Source organism: Mobula hypostoma, chromosome 11 (assembly GCF_963921235.1).
Source record: "Mobula hypostoma chromosome 11, sMobHyp1.1, whole genome shotgun sequence".
In the NCBI taxonomy this organism is placed as follows: domain Eukaryota; kingdom Metazoa; phylum Chordata; class Chondrichthyes; order Myliobatiformes; family Myliobatidae; genus Mobula; species Mobula hypostoma.
In genome coordinates this window covers 87,915,711-87,942,685 of record NC_086107.1, presented here as the reverse complement: position 1 = coordinate 87,942,685, position 26,975 = coordinate 87,915,711, and the positions used below count along the sequence as shown (strand labels likewise).

At 44.5% G+C, this 26,975-nt stretch overlaps 2 protein-coding genes across 8 annotated transcripts in view; both read right to left on the bottom strand.

Moving 5' to 3' along the window:
- Window positions 1–13,716, bottom strand: part of LOC134353921 (guanylate-binding protein 1-like) — a 37,574-nt gene extending 23,858 nt beyond the window's left edge. For 3 of the 4 annotated variants that reach the window (XM_063062455.1, XM_063062457.1, XM_063062456.1), the window contains exons 1-4: window positions 13,528–13,716; window positions 9,307–9,519; window positions 8,504–8,591; window positions 5,486–5,566 (exon numbers count right to left, since the gene is read on the bottom strand). In XM_063062455.1, coding sequence (XP_062918525.1) covers window positions 5,486–5,566; window positions 8,504–8,591; window positions 9,307–9,519; window positions 13,528–13,716 — 571 coding nt within the window. Of the gene's footprint in view, window positions 1–5,485; window positions 5,567–8,503; window positions 8,592–9,306; window positions 9,520–13,527 lie in introns of those variants that run through there. The other variant, XM_063062459.1, reaches the window with a different exon arrangement.
- The window catches only part of LOC134353922 (guanylate-binding protein 1-like), a 32,803-nt gene continuing 18,751 nt past the window's right edge, over window positions 12,924–26,975 (bottom strand). Inside the window, exons 5-8 of one of the 4 annotated variants that reach the window (XM_063062462.1) lie at window positions 18,497–18,777; window positions 17,569–17,781; window positions 16,766–16,853; window positions 12,924–13,828 (exon numbers count right to left, since the gene is read on the bottom strand). In XM_063062462.1, the coding sequence (XP_062918532.1) occupies window positions 13,770–13,828; window positions 16,766–16,853; window positions 17,569–17,781; window positions 18,497–18,777 (641 nt within the window). In that variant the 3' untranslated portion in view covers window positions 12,924–13,769. The other 3 variants (XM_063062463.1, XM_063062460.1, XM_063062461.1) reach the window with 3 other exon arrangements.

Sequence of the window (26,975 nt, the reverse complement as noted above, 5' to 3'; positions counted from 1 at the left end):
AATACAGAATAACTTTCTGCTTCACATCAGACCTTCATTAAAGTTTCACAGATTTACCAGCATATATAAACTGCTCATATTTAAATCCACACTTCCATGTGGTGGGATGAGGATCCAATATCTAAGTTCGGTAGGTGAGGACAGTCAATGATAGAGGAGAATGTCCATGGGCTATCGGAGGGGGTTTGGTAGCTGAGGACAGTCGGTGATGGGGGAGAATGTCCATGGGCTGTTTGAGGGGGTTCGGTAGCTGAGGACAGTCAGTGATAGGGGACAGTATCCGTGGGCTGTGGGAGGAGGTTCGGTAGCTGAGGACAGTCGGTGATGGGGGAGAATGTCCATGGGCTGTTTGAGGGGGTTCGGTAGGTGAGGACAGTCAGTGATAGGGGACAGTATCCGTGGGCTGCGGGAGGGGGTTCGGTAGCTGAGGACAGTTGGTGATGGGGGAGAATGTCCATGGGCTGTGTGAGGGGGTTCGGTAGGTGAGGACAGTTGGTGATAGGGGGCAGTGTCCGTGGGCTGTGGGAGGAGGTTCGGTAGCTGAGAACAGTCGGTGATAGGGGACAGTATCCGTGGGCTGTGGGAGGGTGTTCAGTAGGTTCAAATCAAGATTTGAACAGCTCAGACTCAACAGAAAGCAACTGATTGGGCAATTGAGGTCAGGTGACCAAGCAGATTGAAAAGCTCAAACAAATAAATAGAGGGATAGCTCAGACAGAGTGGCCTGTGGAAAGCAGCCAGTGAGTGACTGGGCCAGTGAAGGAGTGGCGCTTTGAGGCCTTGACGAGAAGAGGCGGAAGATGAGCTTGTTCCCAGTTAATCTTCACAATGCCTCCTAAGACTGTGATGTGCCTCTCATGTGAGATGTGGCAGTCTTGGGGGATCTCCCCTCTCACGCAGAGTCACATCTGCCAGAAGTGCATGCAACTGGGCGATCTGGAAGACCGTGTAAGGAATCTGGAGCAGCAGCTGGATGACCTTCGACTCATAAGGGAGAATGAGGCAGTCATAGATGAGAGCTACAGGGAGGTAGTCATACCTAGGCTGCTGGAAGCAGGTCGTTGGGTAACAGTCAGAGGGAGGAAAGCAAAGGTTAGTAGACAAGTAGTGCAGATCACCCCTGTAGCAATTCCCCGAATAATAAGGTTACCGTCCTGGATACTGTTGGTGGGGATGATTGACCAGGTGTGAGCCATGGTGGCAGGGCCTCTGGCACTGAGTCTGAGCCTGTGGTGCAGAAAGGTGGGATGGAAAAGAGGAGAGCTGTTGTCATTGGAGACTCTATAGTCAGGAGAGCAGACAGGAGATTTTGTGGACGTGAGAAGGATACCCGCATGGTTTGTTGCCTCCCGGGTGCCAGGGTCTGGGATGTCTCTGACCAGGTGCACAACATCCTGGTACAAGAGGGAAAGCAATCAGAAGTCGTGATACATGTTGGTACCAACGACATAGGCAGGAAGAGGGATGAGGTTCTGAAGTGTAAGTTTCAGGAACTAGGCAGAAGGCTGAAGAACAGGACCTCAAGGGTGCATTCTCTCAGGATTGCTGCCAGTGCTACATGGTGGTGATGGTAAGAATTGGAGGAGAAGGCAGTTGAGTTTGTGGCTGAGGAGTTGTTGCAGGGGACAGGGTTTTAGATTTTTGGATCATTGGTATCTCTTCTGGGGCAGGTGGGACCCGTACAGATTGGATGGGTTGCACCTGAACTTGAGGGGGAGCAATATCCTTGCAGGTAGGTTTGCTAGCATGGTTCGGGAGGGATTAAACTAATTTTCAAGGGGGATGGGACCCAGAGCGATAGAGCAGTGAAAGAAGTGCATGGAGTAAAACCAGATCTAACATATAGAGAGGCTTTGAGGAAGGAGAAGCAGAATAAATGGTGTAAAGACAGTAAGGTAGAAGGGCTGAAATGTGTGTACTTCAATGCAAGAAGCATCAGGAACAAAGGTGATGAACTGAGAGCTTGGATACATACATGGAATTATGATGTAGTGGCCATTACAGAGACTTGGCTGGCACCAGAGCAAGAATGGATTCTCAATATTCCTGGATTTCAGTGCTTTAAAAGGGATAAAGTCAGGGGTGGGGGGGGGGAAAAGGGGTGGAGGGGTGGCATTACTGGTCAGGGATGCGATTACAGCTACAGAAAGGGTGGGTAATGTAGCAGGATCCTCCTGTGAGTCAGTATGGGTGGAAGTCAGGAACAGGAAGGGAGAAGTTACTCTATTGGGAGTATTCTATCGGCCCCCTGGCAGCAGCAGAGATACCGAGGAGCAGATTGGGAGGCAGATTTTGGAAAGGTGAAAAATAACAGGGTTGTTATCATGGGTGAATTTAACTTCCCTGATATTGATTGGCGCCTGATTAGTTCCAAGGGTTTAGACGGGGCAGAATTTGTTAAGTGTGTCCAGGACGGATTCCTGTCACAGTATGTTGACAGGCCGAAGAGGGGGAATGCCAAACTAGATCTAGTATTAGGTAATGAACCGGGGCAGGTCACAGATTACTCAGTGGGTGAGCATCTGGGGACAGTGACCACCGCTCGCTGGCCTTTAGCATTATCATGGAAAAGGATAGAATCAGAGAGGATAAGAAAAATTTTAATTGGGGAAGGCAAATTATGAGGCTATAAGGCTAGAACTTGCGGGTGTGAATTGGGATGATGTTTTTGCAGGGAAATGTACAATGGACATGTGGTCAATATTTAGGGATCTCTTGCAGGACATTAGGGATAAATTTGTCCCAGTGAGGAAGATAAAGGATGTTAGGGTGAAGGAACCATGGGTGACAAGTGAGGTGGAGAATCTAGTCAGGTGGAAGAAGGCAGCATACATGAGGTTTAGAAAGCAAGGATCAGATAGGTCTATTGAGGAATATAGGGTAGCAAGAAAGGAGCTTAAGAAGGGGCTGAGAAGAGCAAGAAGGAGGCATGAGAAGGCCTTGGTGAATAGGGTAAAGGAAAACCCCAAGGCATTCTTCAATTATGTGAAGAACAAAAGGATGACAGGAGTGAAGGTAGGACCGATTAGAGATAAAGGTGGGAAGTCGTGCCTGGAGGCTGTGGAAGTGAGCGAGGTCCTCAATGAATACTTCTCTTCGGTATTCACCAATGAGAGAGAACTTGATGACGGTGAGGACAATGAGTGAGGTTGATGTTCTGGAGCATGTTGATATTAAGGGAGAGGAGGTGTTGGAGTTGTTAAAATACATTGGGACGGATAAGTCCCTGCGGCCTGACAGAATATTCCCCATGCTGCTCCACGAGGCGAGGGACGAGATTGCTGAGCCTCTGGCTAGGATCTTTATGTCCTCGTTGTCCAAGGGAATGGTACCGGAGGATTGGAGGGAGGCGAATGTTGTCCCCTTGTTCAAAAAAGGTAGTAGGGAGAGTTCACGTAATTATAGTCCAGTGAGCCTTATGTCTGTGGTGGGAAAGCTGTTGGAAAAGATTCTTAGAGATAGGATCTATAGGCATTTAGGGAATCATGGTCTGATCGGGGACAGTCAGCATGGATTTGTGAAGGGCAGATCATGTCTAACAAGCCTGATAAAGTTCTTTGAGGAGGTGACCAGGCGTATAGATGAGGATAGTGTAGTGGATGTGATCTACATGGATTTTAGTAAGGCATTTGTCAAGGTTCCACACGGTAGGCTTATTCAGAAAGTCAGAAGGAATGGGATGCAGGGAAGTTTGGCCAGGTGGATCCAGAATTGGCTTGCCTGCAGAAGGCAGAGGGTGGTGGTGGAGGGAGTACATTCAGATTGGTGGATTGTGACTAGTGGTGTCCCACAAGGATCTCTTCTGGGACCTCTATTTTTTGTGATTTTTATTAACGACCTGGATGTGGGGGTGGAAGGGTGGACTGGCAAGTTTGCAGATGACTCAAAGGTTGGTGGTATTATGGATAGTGTAGAGGATTGTCAAAGATTGCAGAGAGACATTGACAGGATGCAGAAGTGGGCTGAGAAGTGGCAGATGGAGTTCAACCCGGAGAAGTGTGAGGTAGTACACTTTGGAAGGACAAACTCCAAAGCAGAGTACAAAGTAAATGGCAGGATACATGGTAGTGTGGAGGAACAGAGGGATCTGGGGGTACATGTCCACAGGTCCTTGAAAGTTGCCTCACAGGTAGATAGGGTAGTTAAGAAAGCTAATGGGCTGTTAGCTTTCATAAGTCGAAGGATAGAGTTTAAGTGTCGTGAGGTAATGATGCAGCTCTATAAAACTCTGGTTAGGCCACACTTGGAGTACTGTGTCCAGTTCTGGTCGCCTCACTATAGGAAGGATGTGGAAGCATTGGAAAGGGTACAGAGGAGATTTACTAGGATTCTGCCTGGTTTAGAGAGTATACATTATGATCAGAGATTAAGGGAGCTAGGGCTTTACTCTTTGGAGAGAAGGAGGATGAGAGGAGACATGACAGAGGTGTACAAGATAGTAAGAGGAATAGATAGAGTGGATAGCCTGCACCTCTTCCCCAAGGCACCACCGCTGAATGCAAGGGGACATAGCTTTAAGCTAATGGGTGGGAAGTTCAAGGGGGATATTACAGGAAGGTTTTTTACTCAGAGAGTGGTTGGTGCATGGAATGCACTGCCTGAGTCAGTGGTGGAGGCAGACACACTAGTGAAGTTTAAGAGACTACTAGACAGGTATATGGAGGAATTTAAGGTGGGGAGTTATATGGGAGGGAGGGTTTGAGGGACAGCACAAGGGTGGGTCAAAGGGCCTGTACTGTGCTGTACTATTCTATGTTCTAGGACAGTCAGCGTTAGGGGCGAATGTCCATGGGCTGTGAGGGGGTTCAGTAGATGAGGACAGTCAGTGATGGGGGAGAATGTCCATGGGCTGTGGGAGGGGATTTGATGGAGGGGGGAGTCAGTGATGGGGAGAGTGTCTGTAGGGTGTGGGAAGGGATTTAGTGAGTGGGGTTGAGTATCCATGGACTGTGATAGGGTATTGATTGATTGGAGAAAGTCGGTCATGGGGGAGAATGTCCATCAGCTGTAATTCACCAGCTGGAATATGGCCCCACTTTAAATGTTCCTGATTGTGCCCCTGATATCCGGCTGTGAAATGTGTGTGGTGGACAATATTTAGGGTCCACTGATCAGACTGGGGAGGGTAGGGGGTGGAAACTGTTCAGGATGTCATAGGATTGGTGCTGTGGACACATTTCTAAATGTTCGCATTTTTTGACTGCTTTCCTGCTATGGATACAATTTTGCCTCAGCACCCACCACAGTTACCTGATCTGAAATAATCTCAGCAGGGTCCTTATGAATTTCAAGAAACTTGATTCTGTTGCCTCTTTATATCTCTTCTCCAGGTACCCGTAAAACAGCTGAGCCCTTTCCACATCCTCCTTCCTGCCTTCAACTTTATATTTCTCCATCTCACTCCCCATGGCTTCCTTCAGCTCCTCCACACTGCACTTTTTACCCTCCTCAAACCTCTTCCTGATCTGCTTCATGATCTCCTTACTTCTGCATTCTTCAAATGTTTTCCTCTTCTGCTCCATCTTCTCCTTCTCACGTTGCAGCCTTGAGAGCTCCTCTTCCAAAGCTGACAAAAGGAGCAGAGGATGAATTGGTTAGTCCATGCAGAGAGTGGTGAAGGGGTCATTTCTCGAGGTGTGTGTGACGGGACATTGAGAAGGAGATTCACTCACTGTTCAGCCTAAGACAACACACATAAAATGCTGGAGGAATTCAGCAGGTCAGGCAGCATCTATGAAAAGGAATACACAATTAATGTTTCAGCTGAGTCCTGATTTCGGGAGTGAGGAGGAAGGGAGAAGATGCCAGAATAAAAAGGTGGGGGGATGAGAAAGATACGAGCTGGAAGGTGACAGGTGAATCCAGTTGTATGAAGAAGGTCAAGGGCTGGAGAGTAATCCATCTGATAGGAGAGGATAATGGACTATCAGAGAAGGGGGAGGAAGAGGGAACCCAGGGGTTAGTAACAGGCAGGTGAGAAGAAGTAAAAGGTCAGAGTGGGGATTAGAGAAAGGAGTGGGAAAAATTTGTTTACCAGAAGGAGAAATCGATATTCATGGATCAGGTTGGAGGCTTCCCAGATGGAATATAATGCGTTGTTCCTCTATTCTGAGCATCGCCTCTTCTTGGTACAAGAGGAGGCTATGGGCCGACATGTCAGAATGGGAATGGGAATTGTAATTAAAATGTTTGGCATTGGGAATTCCCGCTTGTGGCAGATAGTGCGGAGGTGCTCGACAAAGCAGTCCCCCAATTTACAATGGGTCTCGCCAATGTAGAGGCTGCATCGGGAGCACCAGACACAGAAGATGACCCCAGCAGATTTTCAGGTGAAGTATTGCCTCACCTGGAAGGACAGCCCTGAATGGAGATGATGGTGGAGGTGTATGGGCGGGTGTAGTACTTAGACTGCTTTCAGGTTAAGTGCCGGGAGGGAAATATTTGGGAGCGGGGGGAGTTAGCGTGGAGAGACGAATGGATAAGGGAATCACAGAGGGAGTAATCCCTGCAGAAAGTGGAGTGAGAGAGCGGTAAAGATATGTTTAGTGGTAGGATCCCTTTGGAGATGGCGGAAGTTGCAGAGGATGATGTGTTGGATGCAGAGACTCCTGGGGTGATGGGTAAGGACAAGAGGAACTCTATCACTGTTAAGCATGCAGGAAGATGGGGTAATTGTGGACACCAGCTCCCCAACTAAGTACCTGTCCCCTTCCAGGCAGAAGCCACTCATAGCTGACACGTGCACTCCTCCCTCTGCAGTAGGCGTCCCAAACCCACCAGCTTCTTCTATCTCCAACACAATCCTAACCCCAAGATCAGTGGTGGAGGAATCCTCAGACACCTCAGGGGAATCTGGGCCTGCTGGTGACCACAGAGGAGGAACCCTCTCCACATCAAGTGTCATATTGAAGGATGGCCTCATTGATCCTGGCTCTGGAAGTCCATACAGAGCCACGTCCTGAGGTAGAAAGGAGCAAATCTGCTCACTGCAACCCTTCGCACAGTCTCTGAACCCTGGTTAACAAGTCCAGGGAAAATATTCCTCATTAAGAAATGGTCAGCTCTTACTCTGAAGTGTGAACTAATCACAACCTTTATGGTCTGCGTCTTCCTTGTTACCTCATTCACTGCCCCAGCAGCAACACTTGGAGGTCCCCCAACCACTGGAGCATTCTTACTCTACCCCATGAGAGGGGTCGTGTCCCACGGTATTTTTCCATTCCCATCACTCACAGCCATGATCGGGGTAAATGCTGGGGTCCCACTCATGCAGCCATCATCCCACCATATAGCCTGTGTTCTAATCTACACTATCGAGCTCCTCTCTCATCCCATTGTATTCTCCCTTGTTTCAGTATAATACACCGGGTTTTGGATCAAACTATTGACTCTCCATTTATATGAGAAATTCAATTATACTCTGATCACCCTTTCCAAGATGATCTCTGACTACAAAATCGTTATGCTCTCTCAATACCCAGGATGACAAAACTACATAGCCTTGTAGTTTCAGTAACACATTGTTTTGGAAAGCTGTCACAGATGCGTTCTGTGAAGTCCTCCTCAAGATTGTCTTGATCAATTTGATCTGTGCATTCAATGAGCAAGTCTCCATCACACCTGCCGAACTATTCCAACACGCATTGGAAAGTTTTGTTTTTTGCCTCTGCCACAGTAATGCTATTATTTCATGCCACCACTGGGTCCGACTGCTCCTCGTCTTCTACCATCTTTCCCCACTTACTCCTGGTGTCTCATGCCTCCCAGTATCCCGCAACCCCTTCAACCCTCTGAGCCCTCCGTTTTTTGCCTCCCTACTTCCTACAATCCTTCTGACCTTCAACCCACCCCTGACCTCAACCCCACATCCTGCAATGTCTTCAATACCCAGTCTGATCTTCCTCTCTCCGAAGTGGAGCTTTCTGTCCTCAGCCAGGGCTTTCCCTTCTCCTCCATGTGCTGACACCTCAATGAGTTCAGAATTCAGAATCGGGTTTATTATCACTAACATATGATGTGAATTCATTGTGTGGCATCTGTACAGTATAGGAAAAGGCACATCATCTAAACATTTCAAAAATAAATGAATAGTGCACAATAAAGGATTAACATAGTTATTTATGCTCGAGTTGCAATGACATCACATGCCAAACTCTTCTGTTGTCTCTGCACCTATATCTCTTCAATATGGATTACCCACTCCACCCTGATGACCCCTACTCCAGCCTCAAACCTACCCTCCTCCTCTTGGGCATGCCACTCTGGATGTCTGTTTATGTTCTTCGAGAGACCCAGCACCAACTTCTTCTTCACGTGAACATGTCCAAGAATAACAACACACCCCTCCCTGATCTCACTATGACTTTGGTCCTTCTGCTGAACTCTGGGATGAAGCACCCAGCAGGAGTGTTTCACATTTTTAGTGTTCAGACTCGAAGAGTTAATTTTAAATCTCCAGATGCACTTGACTTGAAAATTTTGAACATTGTGTATATCTTCTCACCAGAGATATGTTCTGTCATATTGCTCTCCAGCTTCTGTACCTGGTCTAGACGAGGTGTTTCTTGGAACAGTGTGAAGCCAGCACACCCCTACAGAGAAGAGAAGATACAATAATTCTTGTCGAACTCTCCCCTAACACATCAGTCCACAAGAGCTAGATAAACAGGTAGCTTGATCAACAGAGATATGAGATAACATTTTTTCTCTCAATGGATGTTTAGTTTTTGGAACTTTCTCCATTGATGCTCAGTGGAAGCAGATTTCTTAAGGGAGATATTGAAAGGCTCTTGAAAACCAGCGTAAAGAGATAATTTCCACAGCCCATGGATACTCTCCCCATTACTGATTCTCCAACCACTGAATTCCATCCCACATCCATCGCCCCATCACAAACTCTCCCCACCCACAGAATCACCTCCTATTGTCCCACAGGCACTCATCCCCATCACTGACAAACCCCACCGACTGAAACTTATACCACAGCCCTATAGTCACTACCCCCATCACTGAAAAAACCCACCTACTGAAACTCCTCCCACAGCCCCACTGGCACTACCTCCATCACTGACAAACCCCACTCAATGAAACTCCACCCACAGTGCACCATAACTGGTTCCCCAATCCAAACTCACTCCACCCAGAATATCCCATTCCAGATTTTACACAGAATGGAAATCAAATTCACTTTTGTTGGGTGAATGGAAGGAGGCAGAGGGGGGAGTTTTCTGAATTCATCTAAGGCAGGGGAAAGAAAAGCTATGAGAATTGAAAAGTGAATCCCTTGCTATAAAATATTGAACACACCTTTGTATGATTCTTAGTCTTTTCTTTATACTCATTGAGGGCATTATCAAGATCCTTCTTCAGCTTCTGAAAACCACCAGGTTCCCGGTAACGTCCAGATGTCAGTTTTGTTTGAATTGTTGACATTTCTTTTGCTAGATGTGTCTCACATTGCTCTTGTGACCTTTCCTCGATTTTGACCTTGACAGACTTGTTAGTAGAATTCATCATCTCCTGGGAGTGAAGGGAAGATGTACAATAAATTGAGATACTGAGTATTGTACACCGACCAGTGTCTCTCAGTCCCTTTCTCTCAGATGGAAATCTGTACACTGTCCGGTGTCTCTCTTTCTTTCTTTCTTTTTAAATCTTTTTATTGAGTAAGTATACAAAAAAGGTAAGCCATATAAACATTAATACAATGTTAAAGTATAATAAAATTCCAAAAGGTATCAATACCAAAAAAAATACTACAAACAATGTCATTTAAACATAAGAAACCAAGATAACATAATAGTATACTAAATTTTATATATATCAATGGAAAAAAAAAGAAAAAAAACCCCCCCAAAAAAAAACCCACCGTGCAACTAACTAAAAGCAAGGCAAAGCAATGGGCTAACTTGAAACTAAACAGAGTTAAACTTAAAATCACGTCCTCAATCCCGACCTCCATTAAAAACAGTGAAAAAAAAACAAGAAGGGTAAATATTACATTAAATGAAAATATCGAATAAAAGGTCCCCAAATCTGTTCAAATTTAAATGAAGAATCATAAAGGTTACTTCTAATTTTCTCCAAATTCAAACATAAAATCGTCTGAGAAAACCAAAAAAAGGTAGTTGGAGCATTAAGCTCTTTCCAATGTTGTAAAATTCATCTTTTCGCCATTAAAGTAAGAAATGCAATCATTCTACAGGCTGAAGGGGAAAGATTACTAGAAATTTTAGGTAGTCCAAAGATAGCAGTAATAGGGTGAGGAGAGATATCTATATTTAATACCTTAGAAATAATATTGAAAATATCTCTCCAAAAAGTTTCCAAAGTAGGGCAAGACCAAAACATATGAGTTAAAGAGGCTATCTGCCCCCAACATCTATCACAGAAAGGATTAATATGCGAGTAAAAACGCGCTAACTTATCTTTGGACATATGTGCTCTATGAACCACTTTAAATTGAATTAGGGAATGTTTAGCACAAATAGAGGAAGTATTAACTAATTGTAAAATCTGCCCCCAATCATCCACAGAAAAGGTAAGCCCCAATTCCTGTTCCCAATCTACCCTAATCTTATCAAATGGAGCTTTCCTAAGTTTCATAATAATATTATAAATCATAGCCGATGCACCTTTCTGACATGGATTGAGGTTAATTATCGAATCTAAAATATATGTAGGAGGAAGCATTGGAAAGGAAGAAAGTATAGTACTTAGGAAATTTCTAACTTGTAAATATCTAAAAAAATGTATTCTTGATAAGTTATATTTATTAGATAATTGTTCAAAAGACATATGGGAACCATCTAAAAATAAATCCAAAAACCATAAAATACCCTTAGTCTTCCAAGTTTGAAAAGCGCGATCCGTAAAAGAGGGAGGAAAAAATATGTTACCTAAAATAGGAATCGCTAACCCGAATTGATTAAGATCAAAAAATTTTCTGAATTGAAACCAAATGCGCAAAGCATATTTAACTATCGGGTTAGAGACCTGCTTAAGGCGTTTCGAATCAAAAGGGAGAGAGGAACCTAAAATAGAGCCAAGTGTATAACCCTGAACAGATTGTAATTCCAAAGCTACCCATTTAGGAATAGATAGTATATCCTGGTCAAGTAACCAAAATTTCATATGTCGAATATTAATAGCCCAATAATAGAATCTAAAGTTAGGTAATGCTAAACCTCCATCTCTCTTAGCTTTCTGTAAATGTATTTTACCCAGTCTCGGATTCTTATTCTGCCAAATAAATGAAGAAATTTTAGAGTCAACTTTATCAAAAAAAGATTTTGGAACGAAAATTGGTAATGCCTGAAACACATATAAAAATTTTGGCAAAAAAAACATCTTAACTGCATTAATACGACCAATCAAAGTTAAATATAAGGGAAACCATTTAGATGAAAGTTGAGTAATATGGTCTATTAATGGTAAAAAGTTAGTCTTAAATAAATCTTTGTATTTACAAGTAATTTTAATCCCAAGATATGAAAAGTAATTATTAATCAATTTAAATGGAAATTTATAATATAAGGGAAGATGTTTATTAATCGGAAAAAGTTCACTCTTACTAAGATTTAATTTATAACCTGAGAAAAGACCAAATTGTGCTAATAACTCTAAAACAGCAGGAATGGATTTCTCAGGATTAGAAATATATAAAAGTAAATCATCAGCATAGAGTGATAATTTATGGGACTTTAATCCCCGAGTTATCCCAGTAATATTTGAAGATTCTCGAATAGCAATTGCAAGAGGTTCTAATGCAATATCAAATAATAGGGGACTAAGAGGACAGCCTTGTCGAGTACCACGAAAGAGAGGAAAAAAAGGTGAGTTTAAAGAGTTAGTACGAACCGAGGCTACAGGGGAATGATATAACAGTTTAATCCAGGATATAAATTTCAAGCTAAAATTAAACATTTCAAGCACCTTAAATAAATAAGGCCATTCTACTCTATCAAAAGCTTTCTCGGCATCTAAAGAAATAACACACTCAGGAACATTTTGTGAGGGAGTATAAACGATATTTAACAATGTACGAATATTATAAAAAGAGTAACGACCTTTAATAAAACCCGTTTGGTCTTCCGAAATAATAGAAGGAAGTACTTTTTCTAGTCTATTTGCTAATAACTTAGAAAAAACTTTAGAATCAACATTTAATAAAGATATTGGTCTATAAGATGCACATTGAGCAGGGTCTTTATCCTTCTTTAGTATTAGAGAAATTGATGCTCTATTAAAAGATTCAGGAAGTTTACCAAGTTTCAAAGAAGCCTCAAAAACCCTACAGAGCCAAGGAATCAATAAAGAAGCAAAACATTTATAAAATTCAACGGTAAACCCATCAGGGCCAGGAGCTTTCCCCAGATTCATAGAAAAGATAACATTCTTAATCTCATCCATTGTAATGGAAGTATCTAATAAAGAAGACATATCCTGTGAAATCTGAGGGAAGTCTAACTTATCTAAAAAATCATTCATATATTTAGAATCTCGAGGAGACTCTGATTGATATAAAGAAGAATAAAAATCACAAAAGGTTTGATTAATCCCCACATGATCCAGTATCAATCGATCATTTTGGTTATAAATCTGATTGATTTGAGATTTAACATAATTAGATTTCAATTGATTAGCCAGCAGCTTGCCAATTTTGTCACTGTGAACATAAAAGTCACTTCTTGTTTTCTTTAATTGGTTTACAATCGAGGACGAGAGTAGTAAACTGTGTTCCATTTGAAGTTCAGTTCTTTGTTTGTATAACTCCTCAGAAGGAGCCATAACATATTTCTTATCAATTTCTTTAATCTTGTCCACAATTGCCATCTCCTCCTGCTTCTGTTTCTTCCTCAAAGCAACAGAATACGAAATAATCTGACCCCGAATATAGGCTTTAAAAGTGTCCCAAAGAGTGTTAACCGAAATATCTTCTGTATGGTTAATTGTAAAAAAAAGCTCAATCTGTTCATTCATAAAATTAACAAAGTCCGAGTCCTGAAGCAACAGCGAATTAAAACGCCATTGTCTATTATTTGGTATATTGGCCATAATTTTAATAGAAAGCTTAAGTGGAGCATGATCCGAAATGGTTATAGAATCATAATCACATTTAATCACTGAAGGAATAAGACGAGAATCAATGAAAAAATAATCAATTCTTGAATAGGAATGATGAACATGTGAAAAGAAGGAAAAATCTTTTTCCTGAGGATGCAGAAAACGCCAAATGTCCGTCGACCCAGAATCAAAAAGGAAAAAATTAATCAGATTTGCAGATTTATTAGGTAAAGTCCGTAAAGGAGCCGAACGGTCCAAAGCTGGAGACAAACAGGTATTAAGATCTCCGCCCCAGATCAATGAAAACTCGTTCAAATTCGGAAACTGATCAAACAATGATTTATAAAATTCCGGACAATCCATATTAGGAGCATAAACATTAACCAAAACTACTTTTTTATTAAATAGTAACCCCATGAAAAAATATTTCATGGGGTTGTTAGATTCCACAGCTTCCCTCACCCCGATCATTCGTAAATTCTGCCGTCGCATTCTAGATTCCAAGTCAGAGTTTTTAAAAGTCAAAAAGTCAAGTTTCTTCTTCATTACATTAATTGTTTCTTCGATTTTCCCCATCTTAAGCTCACTTTGTTGCGCGAATTTTTGAAGATCAGATATAGCCGACTGATGTTCCGCAATAAATGTTTGCATCTTATCAATTGAATCGGCAATTTTCTGGAGATCAGTTGAGATTTCCATATGAATCAGGTCTGCTCCATCTTCTCCTTCTCACGTTGCAGCCTTGAGAGCTCCTCTTCCAAAGCTGACAAAAGGAGCAGAGGATGAATTGGTTAGTCCATGCAGAGAGTGGTGAAGGGGTCATTTCTCGAGGTGTGTGTGACGGGACATTGAGAAGGAGATTCACTCACTGTTCAGCCTAAGACAACACACATAAAATGCTGGAGGAATTCAGCAGGTCAGGCAGCATCTATGAAAAGGAATACACAATTAATGTTTCAGCTGAGTCCTGATTTCGGGAGTGAGGAGGAAGGGAGAAGATGCCAGAATAAAAAGGTGGGGGGATGAGAAAGATACGAGCTGGAAGGTGACAGGTGAATCCAGTTGTATGAAGAAGGTCAAGGGCTGGAGAGTAATCCATCTGATAGGAGAGGATAATGGACTATCAGAGAAGGGGGAGGAAGAGGGAACCCAGGGGTTAGTAACAGGCAGGTGAGAAGAAGTAAAAGGTCAGAGTGGGGATTAGAGAAAGGAGTGGGAAAAATTTGTTTACCAGAAGGAGAAATCGATATTCATGGATCAGGTTGGAGGCTTCCCAGATGGAATATAATGCGTTGTTCCTCTATTCTGAGCATCGCCTCTTCTTGGTACAAGAGGAGGCTATGGGCCGACATGTCAGAATGGGAATGGGAATTGTAATTAAAATGTTTGGCATTGGGAATTCCCGCTTGTGGCAGATAGTGCGGAGGTGCTCGACAAAGCAGTCCCCCAATTTACAATGGGTCTCGCCAATGTAGAGGCTGCATCGGGAGCACCAGACACAGAAGATGACCCCAGCAGATTTTCAGGTGAAGTATTGCCTCACCTGGAAGGACAGCCCTGAATGGAGATGATGGTGGAGGTGTATGGGCGGGTGTAGTACTTAGACTGCTTTCAGGTTAAGTGCCGGGAGGGAAATATTTGGGAGCGGGGGGAGTTAGCGTGGAGAGACGAATGGATAAGGGAATCACAGAGGGAGTAATCCCTGCAGAAAGTGGAGTGAGAGAGCGGTAAAGATATGTTTAGTGGTAGGATCCCTTTGGAGATGGCGGAAGTTGCAGAGGATGATGTGTTGGATGCAGAGACTCCTGGGGTGATGGGTAAGGACAAGAGGAACTCTATCACTGTTAAGCATGCAGGAAGATGGGGTAATTGTGGACACCAGCTCCCCAACTAAGTACCTGTCCCCTTCCAGGCAGAAGCCACTCATAGCTGACACGTGCACTCCTCCCTCTGCAGTAGGCGTCCCAAACCCACCAGCTTCTTCTATCTCCAACACAATCCTAACCCCAAGATCAGTGGTGGAGGAATCCTCAGACACCTCAGGGGAATCTGGGCCTGCTGGTGACCACAGAGGAGGAACTCTCTCCACATCAAGTGTCATATTGAAGGATGGCCTCATTGATCCTGGCTCTGGAAGTCCATACAGAGCCACGTCCTGAGGTAGAAAGGAGCAAATCTGCTCACTGCAACCCTTCGCACAGTCTCTGAACCCTGGTTAACAAGTCCAGGGAAAATATTCCTCATTAAGAAATGGTCAGCTCTTACTCTGAAGTGTGAACTAATCACAACCTTTATGGTCTGCGTCCTCCTTGTTACCTCATTCACTGCCCCAGCAGCAACACTTGGAGGTCCCCCAACCACTGGAGCATTCTTACTCTACCTCATGAGAGGGGTCGTGTCCCACGGTATTTTTCCATTCCCATCACTCACAGCCATGATCGGGGTAAATGCTGGGGTCCCACTCATGCAGCCATCATCCCACCATATAGCCTGTGTTCTAATCTACACTATCGAGCTCCTCTCTCATCCCATTGTATTCTCCCTTGTTTCAGTATAATACACCGGGTTTTGGATCAAACTATTGACTCTCCATTTGTATGAGAAATTCAATTATACTCTGATCACCCTTTCCAAGATGATCTCTGACTACAAAATCGTTATGCTCTCTCAATACCCAGGATGACAAAACTACATAGCCTTGTAGTTTCAGTAACACATTGTTTTGGAAAGCTGTCACAGATGCGTTCTGTGAAGTCCTCCTCAAGATTGTCTTGATCAATTTGATCTGTGCATTCAATGAGCAAGTCTCCATCACACCTGCCGAACTATTCCAACACGCATTGGAAAGTTTTGTTTTTTGCCTCGGCCACAGTAATGCTATTATTTCATGCCACCACTGGGTCCGACTGCTCCTCGTCTTCTACCATCTTTCCCCACTTACTCCTGGTGTCTCATGCCTCCCAGTATCCCGCAACCCCTTCAACCCTCTGAGCCCTCCGTTTTTTGCCTCCCTACTTCCTACAATCCTTCTGACCTTCAACCCACCCCTGACCTCAACCCCACATCCTGCAATGTCTTCAATACCCAGTCTGATCTTCCTCTCTCCGAAGTGGAGCTTTCTGTCCTCAGCCAGGGCTTTCCCTTCTCCTCCATGTGCTGACACCTCAATGAGTTCAGAATTCAGAATCGGGTTTATTATCACTAACATATGATGTGAATTCATTGTGTGGCATCTGTACAGTATAGGAAAAGGCACATCGTCTAAACATTTCAAAAATAAATGAATAGTGCACAATAAAGGATTAACATAGTTATTTATGCTCGAGTTGCAATGACATCACATGCCAAACTCTTCTGTTGTCTCTGCACCTATATCTCTTCAATATGGATTACCCACTCCACCCTGATGACCCCTACTCCAGCCTCAAACCTACCCTCCTCCTCTTGGGCATGCCACTCTGGATGTCTGTTTATGTTCTTCGAGAGACCCAGCACCAACTTCTTCTTCACGTGAACATGTCCAAGAATAACAACACACCCCTCCCTGATCTCACTATGACTTTGGTCCTTCTGCTGAACTCTGGGATGAAGCACCCAGCAGGAGTGTTTCACATTTTTAGTGTTCAGACTCGAAGAGTTAATTTTAAATCTCCAGATGCACTTGACTTGAAAATTTTGAACATTGTGTATATCTTCTCACCAGAGATATGTTCTGTCATATTGCTCTCCAGCTTCTGTACCTGGTCTAGACGAGGTGTTTCTTGGAACAGTGTGAAGCCAGCACACCCCTACAGAGAAGAGAAGATACAATAATTCTTGTCGAACTCTCTCCTAACACATCAGTCCACAAGAGCTAGATAAACAGGTAGCTTGATCAACAGAGATATGAGATAACATTTTTTCTCTCAATGGATGTTTAGTTTTTGGAACTTTCTCCATTGATGCTCAGTGGAAGCAGATTTCTTAAGGGAGATATTGAAAGGCTCTTGAAAACCAGCGTAAAGAGATAATTTCCACAGCCCATGGATACTCTCCCCATTACTGATTCTCCAACCACTGAATTCCATCCCACATCCATCGCCCCATCACAAACTCTCCCCACCCACAGAATCACCTCCTATTGTCCCACAGGCACTCATCCCCATCACTGACAAACCCCACCGACTGAAACTTATACCACAGCCCTATAGTCACTACCCCCATCACTGAAAAAACCCACCTACTGAAACTCCTCCCACAGCCCCACTGGCACTACCTCCATCACTGACAAACCCCACTCAATGAAACTCCACCCACAGTGCACCATAACTGGTTCCCCAATCCAAACTCAATCCACCCAGAATATCCCATTCCAGATTTTACACAGAATGGAAATCAAATTCACTTTTGTTGGGTGAATGGAAGGAGGCAGAGGGGGGAGTTTTCTGAATTCATCTAAGGCAGGGGAAAGAAAAGCTATGAGAATTGAAAAGTGAATCCCTTGCTATAAAATATTGAACACACCTTTGTATGATTCTTAGTCTTTTCTTTATACTCATTGAGGGCATTATCAAGATCCTTCTTCAGCTTCTGAAAACCACCAGGTTCCCGGTAACGTCCAGATGTCAGTTTTGTTTGAATTGTTGACATTTCTTTTGCTAGATGTGTCTCACATTGCTCTTGTGACCTTTCCTCGATTTTGACCTTGACAGACTTGTTAGTAGAATTCATCATCTCCTGGGAGTGAAGGGAAGATGTACAATAAATTGAGATACTGAGTATTGTACACCGACCAGTGTCTCTCAGTCCCTTTCTCTCAGATGGAAATCTGTACACTGTCCGGTGTCTCTCAATCCATCTCTCTCGGAGAGATCTGCACATGAACTTCATCTCTGAGTTGCTCTCTCTCTCCCTCTCTCTCCCAGGGTGAGATCTGTACACTGATCGGGAGTGATCTGTATACAAACCGGGGTCTCTCTGCCACTCTCACTCAGGGAGTGAACTATACTATCCAGTGTCTCTCAGTCCCTCTCTCCCAGAGAGATCTGTACACTGATCAGGAGTGATCTGCATACAAACAAGTGTCTCTCTGCCACACTCACTCGGAGTGAACTATACTATCCAGTGTCTCTCAGGGAGAGATCTGTACACTGACCACTGTTTCTTAGCCCACCTCTCTCACTGAGAGATCTGTGCACTAACTATATCTCTGAGTCGTTCTCTGTCATGGAGAGATCTGTACATTGACTGTATTTCTGAGTCACTCTGTCTCTCGGAAAGATCTGTATTCTAACCTCACTCAGGATGACCTTCGCTATCTGGTGCCTCTTAGTCCCTCACTTTCAGGATGATACCTATGCTCTCTGTCTCTCAGTCTATGTCTGTATGGTTGGGTCCGGGACTGGTGTTCGGAGATGAGGTAGTTGGTAATCACTGAACATTAGGAGCTCACCTCCAGCTGTTTGATATATTTGCCACTGTTGTTGTTGTTAGATCTTTTGTGGAAGATATCGAATGCCTCTTTCCTCTTCGTATTGTAATACTCTATGAGTTCGCTCAGAGCATGGTGATCAGATTCTGAGAGTTTATTTATTTCATCTTCATAGAATTTCAGGGCTTCAGATACTGCTGTTTGGTTTTCCTGCTCCACTAATTTGGCGACACTGCTCTCCACACGCGGCAGGATCCCATCCGCCATTATGCCCACGTATGCCTCGGTCAACTCAACAAATCCTGTGTGGGATGTTTCTGGAGGTCAGTGCCTGAGGATCTGATTACAACCTCAATCCCCACTCTCCATATCACAATGTACTCAACCCATTCTCATTCATTTCCAATGTGATCCTACCCCCTCCAATTCTCTCCCATTATTCATACTCCCAAAGGCACCCCACCCCTTTCCCATCCAACGCCACAGTCCACGCTCCCAATAGGACCCCATCCCTTCCCATTCAATGCTGATGACACAAAGGTTGGAGGTGTTGTAGATAGTGTGGAGGGCTGTCAGACGTTACAGCGGGACATTGATAGGATGCAAAACCGGGCTGAGAAGTGGCAGATGGAGTTCAACCCAGATAAGTGTGAAGTGGTTCATTTTAGTAGGTCAAATATGATGGCAGAATAAAGTATTAATGGTAAGACTCTTGGCAGTGTGGACAATCAGAGGGATCTTGGGGTCTGAGTCCATAGACGCTCAAAGCAGCTGCGCAGGTTGACTCTGTGGTTAAGAAGGTGTATGGTGTATTGGCCTTCCTCAATCGTGGAATTGAATTTAGGAGCCGAGAGGTAATGTTGCAGTTATATAGGACCCTGGTCGGACCCCACTCGGAGTACTGTGCTCAGTTCTGGTCGCCTCACTACAGAAAGGATGTGGAAGCCATAGAAAGGGTGAAGAGGAGATTTACAAGGATATTGCCTGGATTGGGGAGCATGCCTTATGAGAATAGGTTGAGTGAACTCGGCCTTTTCTCCTTGGAGTGATGGAGGATAAGAGGTGACCTGACAGAGGTGTATAAGATAATGAGAGGCATTGATCGTGTAGATAGTCAGAGGCTTTTTCCCAGGGCTGAAATGGTTGCCACAAGAGGACACAGGTTTAAGGTGCTGGGGAGTAGGTACAGAGGAGATGTCAAGCGTAAGGTTTTCACTCAGAGAGTGGTAAGTACGTGGAATGGGCTGCCGGCAACAGTGGTGGAGGCGGATAAATAGGGTCTTTTAAGAGACTTTTGGATGGGTACATGAAGCTTAGAAAAATAGAGGGCTGAGGGTAAGCCTAGTAATTTCTAAGGTAGGGACATGTTTGGCACAACCTTGTGGGCCGAAGGGCCTGTATCATGCTGTTGGTTTTCTATGTTTCTATGTTCTATGTTTCATACTCCCAGTGGGACCCCAGACCTTCCCATTTAATACCACAGTCAATATTCCCAATGTGACCCCAGCCCTTTCCCATTCACTCCCAGTGAACACCATCTCTTCCACATACTCCTGCCCTCTACACTCACACTGGCATTACGCACCATCCCACTTATTCCTAACACTAACAAGAGAAAATCTGTAGATGCTGGAAATTCAAGTAACACATAAAATGCTGGAGGAGCTCAGGAGGCCAGGCAGCATCTATGGAAATGTACAGTCTGTGACCCTTCAGCAGGACTGGAGGAAAAAAAGATGAGCCATCAGAGTTGGAAGGTGGGGGTAGGGGAAGGAGACACAGAGTAATAGGTGAAACTAGGAGGGGAGTGAGGGGTGAAGCAAAGAGCTGGGAAGTTGATTGGTTAAAGAGATACAGGGCTGGAGAAGAGGGAATCTAACAGGAGAAGACAGAAGGCCACAGAAGAAAGAAAGGGGGAGGAGCACCAGAGATGGATGATGGGCCGGCAAGGAGATAAGATAAGAGAGGGGTAAAAAGGGAATGGGGAATGGAAAGGGCGGGGGGGGGGGGAATTACCAGAAGTTCAAGGAATCAGTGTTCATGCCAACAACTTGGAGGCTACCCAGATGGAATATAGGTGTTGTTCCTCCAATATGAGTGTGGCCTCATCGTGGCAGTTGAGGAGGCCATGGATTGACATATTATGGGATTGAGAAGTGGAATTAAATGGGTGGCCACTGAGATCCCAGTTTCTCCGATGGACAGAGCATAGGTGGTCAGTGAAGTGGTTTCCCAAATAATGTCCGGTCTCACCGATATACGGAGTCCACAATGGGAGCACTGGAAACAGCTGATGACCCCAACAGACACAGGAGAAGTGTCAGCTCACCTGGAAGGACTGTTTGGGGCCCTGTAAGGGAGGAAGTGTAGAGGCAGGTGTAGCGTTTGTTCCACTTGCAAGGATAAGTGCCCAGAGGGAGATCAGTGGGGAGACATGAATGGACAAGGGAATTGCGAAGGGAGCAATTCTCTGCGGAAAGCAGAAAAGTTGTGGGGGTTGGTAGGGGTGGGGATATGCTTGGTGGTGGGATCTCTTTGGAGATAGTGGATGTTATGGAGAATTACATGCTGGACGCAGAAGCTGTTGGGGTGGTTGGTAAGGACAAATGGAACTCTATCAGTGGTGGTGTGGCGGGAGGATGGGGTGAGAGCAGATGTGCATGAAATGGAAGGCATGCAGTTGAGGGTAGTGTTGATGGTAGAGGAAGGAAATGAAAAGCCCTAAGAGCAGATGCCTCGGAGACGGAACAATTGAGAAAAGGAGATGGTGTTTTTACAAGTTACAGGGTGGGCAAAGGGATAGTCCAGGTAGCTGTAAGAGTCCATGGGTACATAATAGACATCTGTAAATAAGTGTCTCCAGAGACAGAGACGGAGTGATTGAGAAAGGGGACAGATGTGCCAGAAATGGGCCAGGTAAATTTGAGGGCATGGTGAATGTTGGAGGCAAAGTTGATGAAGTCGATGAGCTCCTCATGTGCGCAGGAAGCAGAACCAATGCAGTCGTTGATGTCGCGTGGGAAAAGTTGGGGACGGACACCAGTGTAGGCTTGGAATGTAGACTGTTCCATGTAGCTGACAAAAAAGGAAAAGGGCTTTCCTTCCTTCACCATCAAAGCTGTCCTCAGCTTCATCTCTTCCATTTCACGCATGTCTGTCCCCACCCCATCCTCCCGCATCCCCAGGATAGGGTTCCTCTTGTCCTCACCTACCACCCCACCAACCTCCATGTCCATAATTCCCTGTAACTTCCACCATCTCCAACGGGATCCCACCACCAACCATATATTCCACCTACCGCCCCAACTTTCTGCTTTCCCCGGGGATCGCTCCCTGCATGACTCCCTCGCCCATTCATTCCTCTCCACTGATCTCCCTCCTGACACTTATCCTTGCAAGTGGAACAAGTGCTACATCTCCTCCCTCACTACCTTTCAGGGCCCCAAGCACTTCTTACAGGTGGTTCTACACTTCACCTGTGAGTCTGCTGGTGTTATCTACTGCCTGGTGCTCCCAGTGTGTCCTCCTGTATATCAGGGAGACCTGACATAGATTGGGAGATCACTTCACTGGGCACCTATGCTCAGTCCAGCAGAAAAAACAGGATTTCCCCATGGCTACCCATTTTAATTCCACTTCCCATTCCCATTCCGACATGTCAATCCATGACCTCCTCTACAGTAGCGATGAGACCACACTCATATGGGTGGAGCAACACCTTATATTCTGTCTGGGTAGTCTCCAACCTGATGGCATGACCATTGATTTCATCGAACTTCCAGTCTTGCCCACCCCCCGCCATTCTGCATTCCCCTTTCCCTCGCTCACCTTATCTCCTTGCATGGTCATCGCCTCACTCTGCTGCTCTTTCTTTCTTCCACGGTCTTCTGTCCTCTCCTATTAGATTCCCCTTTCTCCAGCTCTGCAAATCTTTCACCAATCTACTTCCCAGCTCTTTGCTTCACCCCCTCCCCCTTCCTGGTTTCACCTTTCACCTTGTGTTTCTCCCTCCCCTCCAACCAGCTTCCAACTCTGACTGTGCATCTTTGTTTCCCGCTCTAGTCCTGCTGACTGTTTTTGGCCCGAATTATTGATTGTACTCTTGACCGTAGATGCTGCCTGGCCTGCTGAGTTCCTCCAAAATTTTGAGTGTGTTGCTACTCAATCCCATCATCTGTATTCTCAATGGGATCCCAACCGCTTCCAATTCACTTCCATTGTACTCACCTCCAATGGGATTCCAACCCTTTCCGATTCAATCCCACAGTCCGCAATCCCATATACTCCAATAGTATATTCCCATTCCAGATGAATGTTTTGGGCGGAGACCCTTCAGCAGGACTGGAAAGAAGTCAGAATAAGAATGTTGGGGAGTGGGGAGGGGGGAGGAAGAAGTTGTCCAAAATGGCAGGTGATTGGTGGAACCGGGAGAGGAGGAGGTGGTGAAGTAAAGAGCTGGGCTGTTGATTGGTGCAAGAGATAAAGGGTTGGAGAAGTGGGGAGCTGATATGAAAGGACTAAATACCATGGACGAAAGGGAAGGGGGAGGAGCACCACAGGGAGCTGATGGGCAAGTAAGGAGTTGGAGAAATTAATGTTCATGCCATCAGGTTGGAGGCTACCCAGATGGAATATAAGGTGTTGTTCCTCCAACTTGAGTGTGGCCTCATTGTGGCAATACAGGAGGCCATGGAATGACATGCCAGAATGGGAATGGGAAGTACAATTGAAATGGGTGGCACCGAGAAATCCCAATTTTTGTGGCAGACAGAGCGAAGGTGCTCAGTATGATTGCATGAACATTGATATCTCAAACTTCCAGCAACTACCACCCAGCTCATCTCCTTCATCATTCCCCATTCTTGTTTCCTGCTCACACCTGCTCTTCTTACCTGCCCATCGCTCACCTCTGGTGCTCCAACCCCTTCCCTTTCTTATGTCTTCCACCCTCTCCTCTCATATTCCCCCTTCTCCAATTCTTTATCTGTCATCAATCAACTTCTCAGGTCTTTTCTTCACCCCCCTCCCCTGGTTTTACCTATCACCTGCCACCTTGTACATCTTCCTCCACTCTCTCCACCTTCTTATTCTAATAACTCCCCTTCTTTTCCATTCCTGATGAAGAATCTTGGCACAAAACCTTGACTGTCTACTCTTTTCCATAGATGTTGCCTGGCCTGCTGAGCTCCTCCAGCATCTTGTGTGAGTTGCTTTGGATTTCCGGCATCTGCAGATATTCTCATGCCAGGTTAGTGTATTATACCATAAGATATAGGAGAAGAAGTAGGCCATTTGCCCTATCGAGTCTGCTCCACCATTCAATCATGGGCTGATCCAATTCTTCCAGTCATCCCCATTCCCCTACCTTCTACCCATACCCTTTGATGCCCTAGTTAATCAAGAATCTATCTATCTCTGCCTTAAGTACACCCAATGACCTGTCCTCCAGAGCTACTGGTGGCAACAAATTCCACAGATTTATCACCGTCTGACTAAAGTAATCTCTCTGCATCTCTGTTCTAAATGGACGTCCTTCAATCCTGAAGTCGTGCCCTCTTGTCCTAGACTCCCCTACCATTGGAAATAACTTTGCCATATCTAATCTCTTTCGGCCTTTTAACATTCAGAATGTTTCTATGAGATCCCCCTTTATTCTCCTGAACTCCAGGGAATACAGCCCTAGAGCTGGCAGACATTCCTCATATTACCATATATACCCTTCCAGTCCTGGAATCATTCTCGTGAATCTTCTCTGAACCCTCTCCAATGTCAGTATATCCTTTCTAAAATAAGGAGCCCAAAACTGCACACAATACTCCAAGTGTGGTCTCATGAGTGCCTTACAGAGCCTCAACATCACATCCCTGCTCTTATATTCTGTACCTCTAGAAATGAATGCCAACTTTGCATTCGCCTTCTTCACGACTGACCCAACCTAGAGGTTAACCTTTAGGGTGTCCTGCACAAGGACTCCCATATCCCTATGCATCTCTGTATTTTGAATTCTCTCCCCATCTAAATAATAGTCTGCCCATTTATTTCTTCCACCAAAGTGCATGACCATACACTTTCCAACATTGTATTTCATTTGCCACTTCTTTGCCCGTTCTCCTAAACTATTTAAGTCTCTCTGCAGGCTTTCTGTTTCCTCAACACTACCCACTCCACTTATCTTCATATCACTGGCAAATTTAACCACAAGCCCAATAATCCCATAGTCCAAATCATTGACATACATCGTAAAAAGCAGCTTTCCCAACACCGACCCCTGTGGAACTCCACTAGTAACCAGCAGCCAGCCAGAATAGGATCCCTTTATTCCCCTTCTCTGTTTTCTGCCAATCAGCCAATGCTCCAACCATGCTAGTAACTTCCCTGTAATTCCATGGGCTCTTGTCTTACTAAACAGCCTCATGAGCAGCACCTTGTCAAAGGCCTTCTGAAAATCCAAGTACACCATGTCTACTGCATCTCCTTTGTCTATCCTCCTTGTAATTTCCTCAAAAAAATTGCAGTAGGTTTGTCAGGCAGAATTTTACTTTCAGGAAGGCATGCTGGTTTTGGCCTATATTGCCATGTGCCTCCAAGTACTCCGTAAACTCATCCCTAACAATGGATTACAACAACTTCCCAGCCACTGATATCAGGCTAACATGTCTATAGTTTCCTTTCTGCTGCCTCCCACCCTTCTTAAATAGTGGAGTAACATTTGCAATTTTCCAGTCATCTGGTACAATGACAGAATCTATTGATTCTTGAAAGATCATCATTAATACCTCCGTAATCCCTCCAGCTACTTCCTTGAGAAGCCAGGGGTGTATTCCATTGTGTCCAGGAGATTTATCCACTCTCAGACCATGAAGCTTCCTGAGAACCTTCTCAGTGGTAATTTTCACTGCACATACTTCACTTCCCTGACACACCTGAATGTTCGGTATACTTCAGGTGACTTCCATTGTGAAGACTGATGCAAAATATGCATTCAGTTCCTCTGCCTCTCTCATTACAACATCTCCAGCATCATTTTCTATTGGTCCTATATCTATCCTCAATTCTCATTTACCCTTTGTATACTCAAAAATGCTTTTTGTATCTTCTTTGATATTAGTCACTACCTTATTTTCATAATTCATCTTTTCTTTCTTAATGACCTTCTTAGTTTCCTTCTGCAAGTTTTTAAAAGCTTCCCAGTCCTCTATCTTCCTACTAGCTTTGGCTTTCTTGTATGCCCTCTCTATTACTTTTACTTTGGCTCTGACCTCACTTGTAAGCCATGGTAGTATCCTTCGTCCATTTGAAAATTCTTCTTATTTGGAATATATCTATCTTGCACTTCCCTCATTTTTTTTTGCAGAAAAACCAGCCATTGTTGCTTTGCTGTCCTTCCTGCTAGTGTCCCTTTCTCTTTCATGCCATTGTAATTTCCTTTCTTCCACTGAAATACTGAGACATTGCATTTTAGTTTCTCCTTCTTAAATTTCAATGTGAACTTGATCATATTGTGAACATTGTTCCTTAAGGGTTCCTTAACCTTGAGCTCTCTTATCACCTCCAGAGCATTGCACAACATCCAATCCAGCACGGCCAATCCCCTAGTGGGCTCAACAACAAGCTGTTCTAAAAAGCATCCTTAGACATTCTACAAATTTTCTCCCTTGAGTTCCAGTACTGACCTGGTTTTCCCAATCCACTTTCATGTTAAAATCCCCAACGATTATCACGACATTGCCCTTCTGACATGCCTTTTCTATCTCCTGCTGTAATTTGTAATCCACATCCAGCTGCTGTTTGGAGGTCTGTATACAACTGCCATTAGGGTCCTTTTACCCTTGCCATTTCTTAATTCAAACTTCCGATCATATGCCATCCCTTTCTAATGATTTAATATTATTTCTTACACACAGGGCTGCACCATCCCCTCTGCAGGCTAGCCTATCTTTCTGATACACTGTATATCCTTCAACTTTCAGCTCCCAATGGCAGCCATCCTTTCGCCAAGTTTCACAGATGGTCACACCGTCATACTTGCTAATCTGTAGCTGAATTTGAAGATGATCCATTTTATTTCTTATGCTGTGTGAATTCAAATATAAGACTTTCAGTCCAGTATTTGTTGCTTTCTGTTTTAACTGCACCATGCCTCTATTGCCCTGTAACTCATCCCACTGGCTGTGATTATGCCTCATCTCCTCCCTGTCCTTTCTATCACCTTTGTCGCACGCTATCTTTGATTTATTTCTGATTTCCCCTTCCTCAGCCCTATCACTCCAGTTCCCATACCCCTGCCAAATTAGTTTAAACCCTCCCTAACAGCTCTATTGAATCTGTCTGCTAGGATATTGGACCCCTTTGGGTTGAGGTGTAACCCATTCTTTTTGCACAGGTCGTATCTCCCCCAGAAGAGACCCCAGTTATCCAGGAATCTGAAGCCCTGCCCCCTACACCAGTCTCTCAGCCACACATTAATATGCCTGATCATGCTATTCTTGCACTCGTTAGC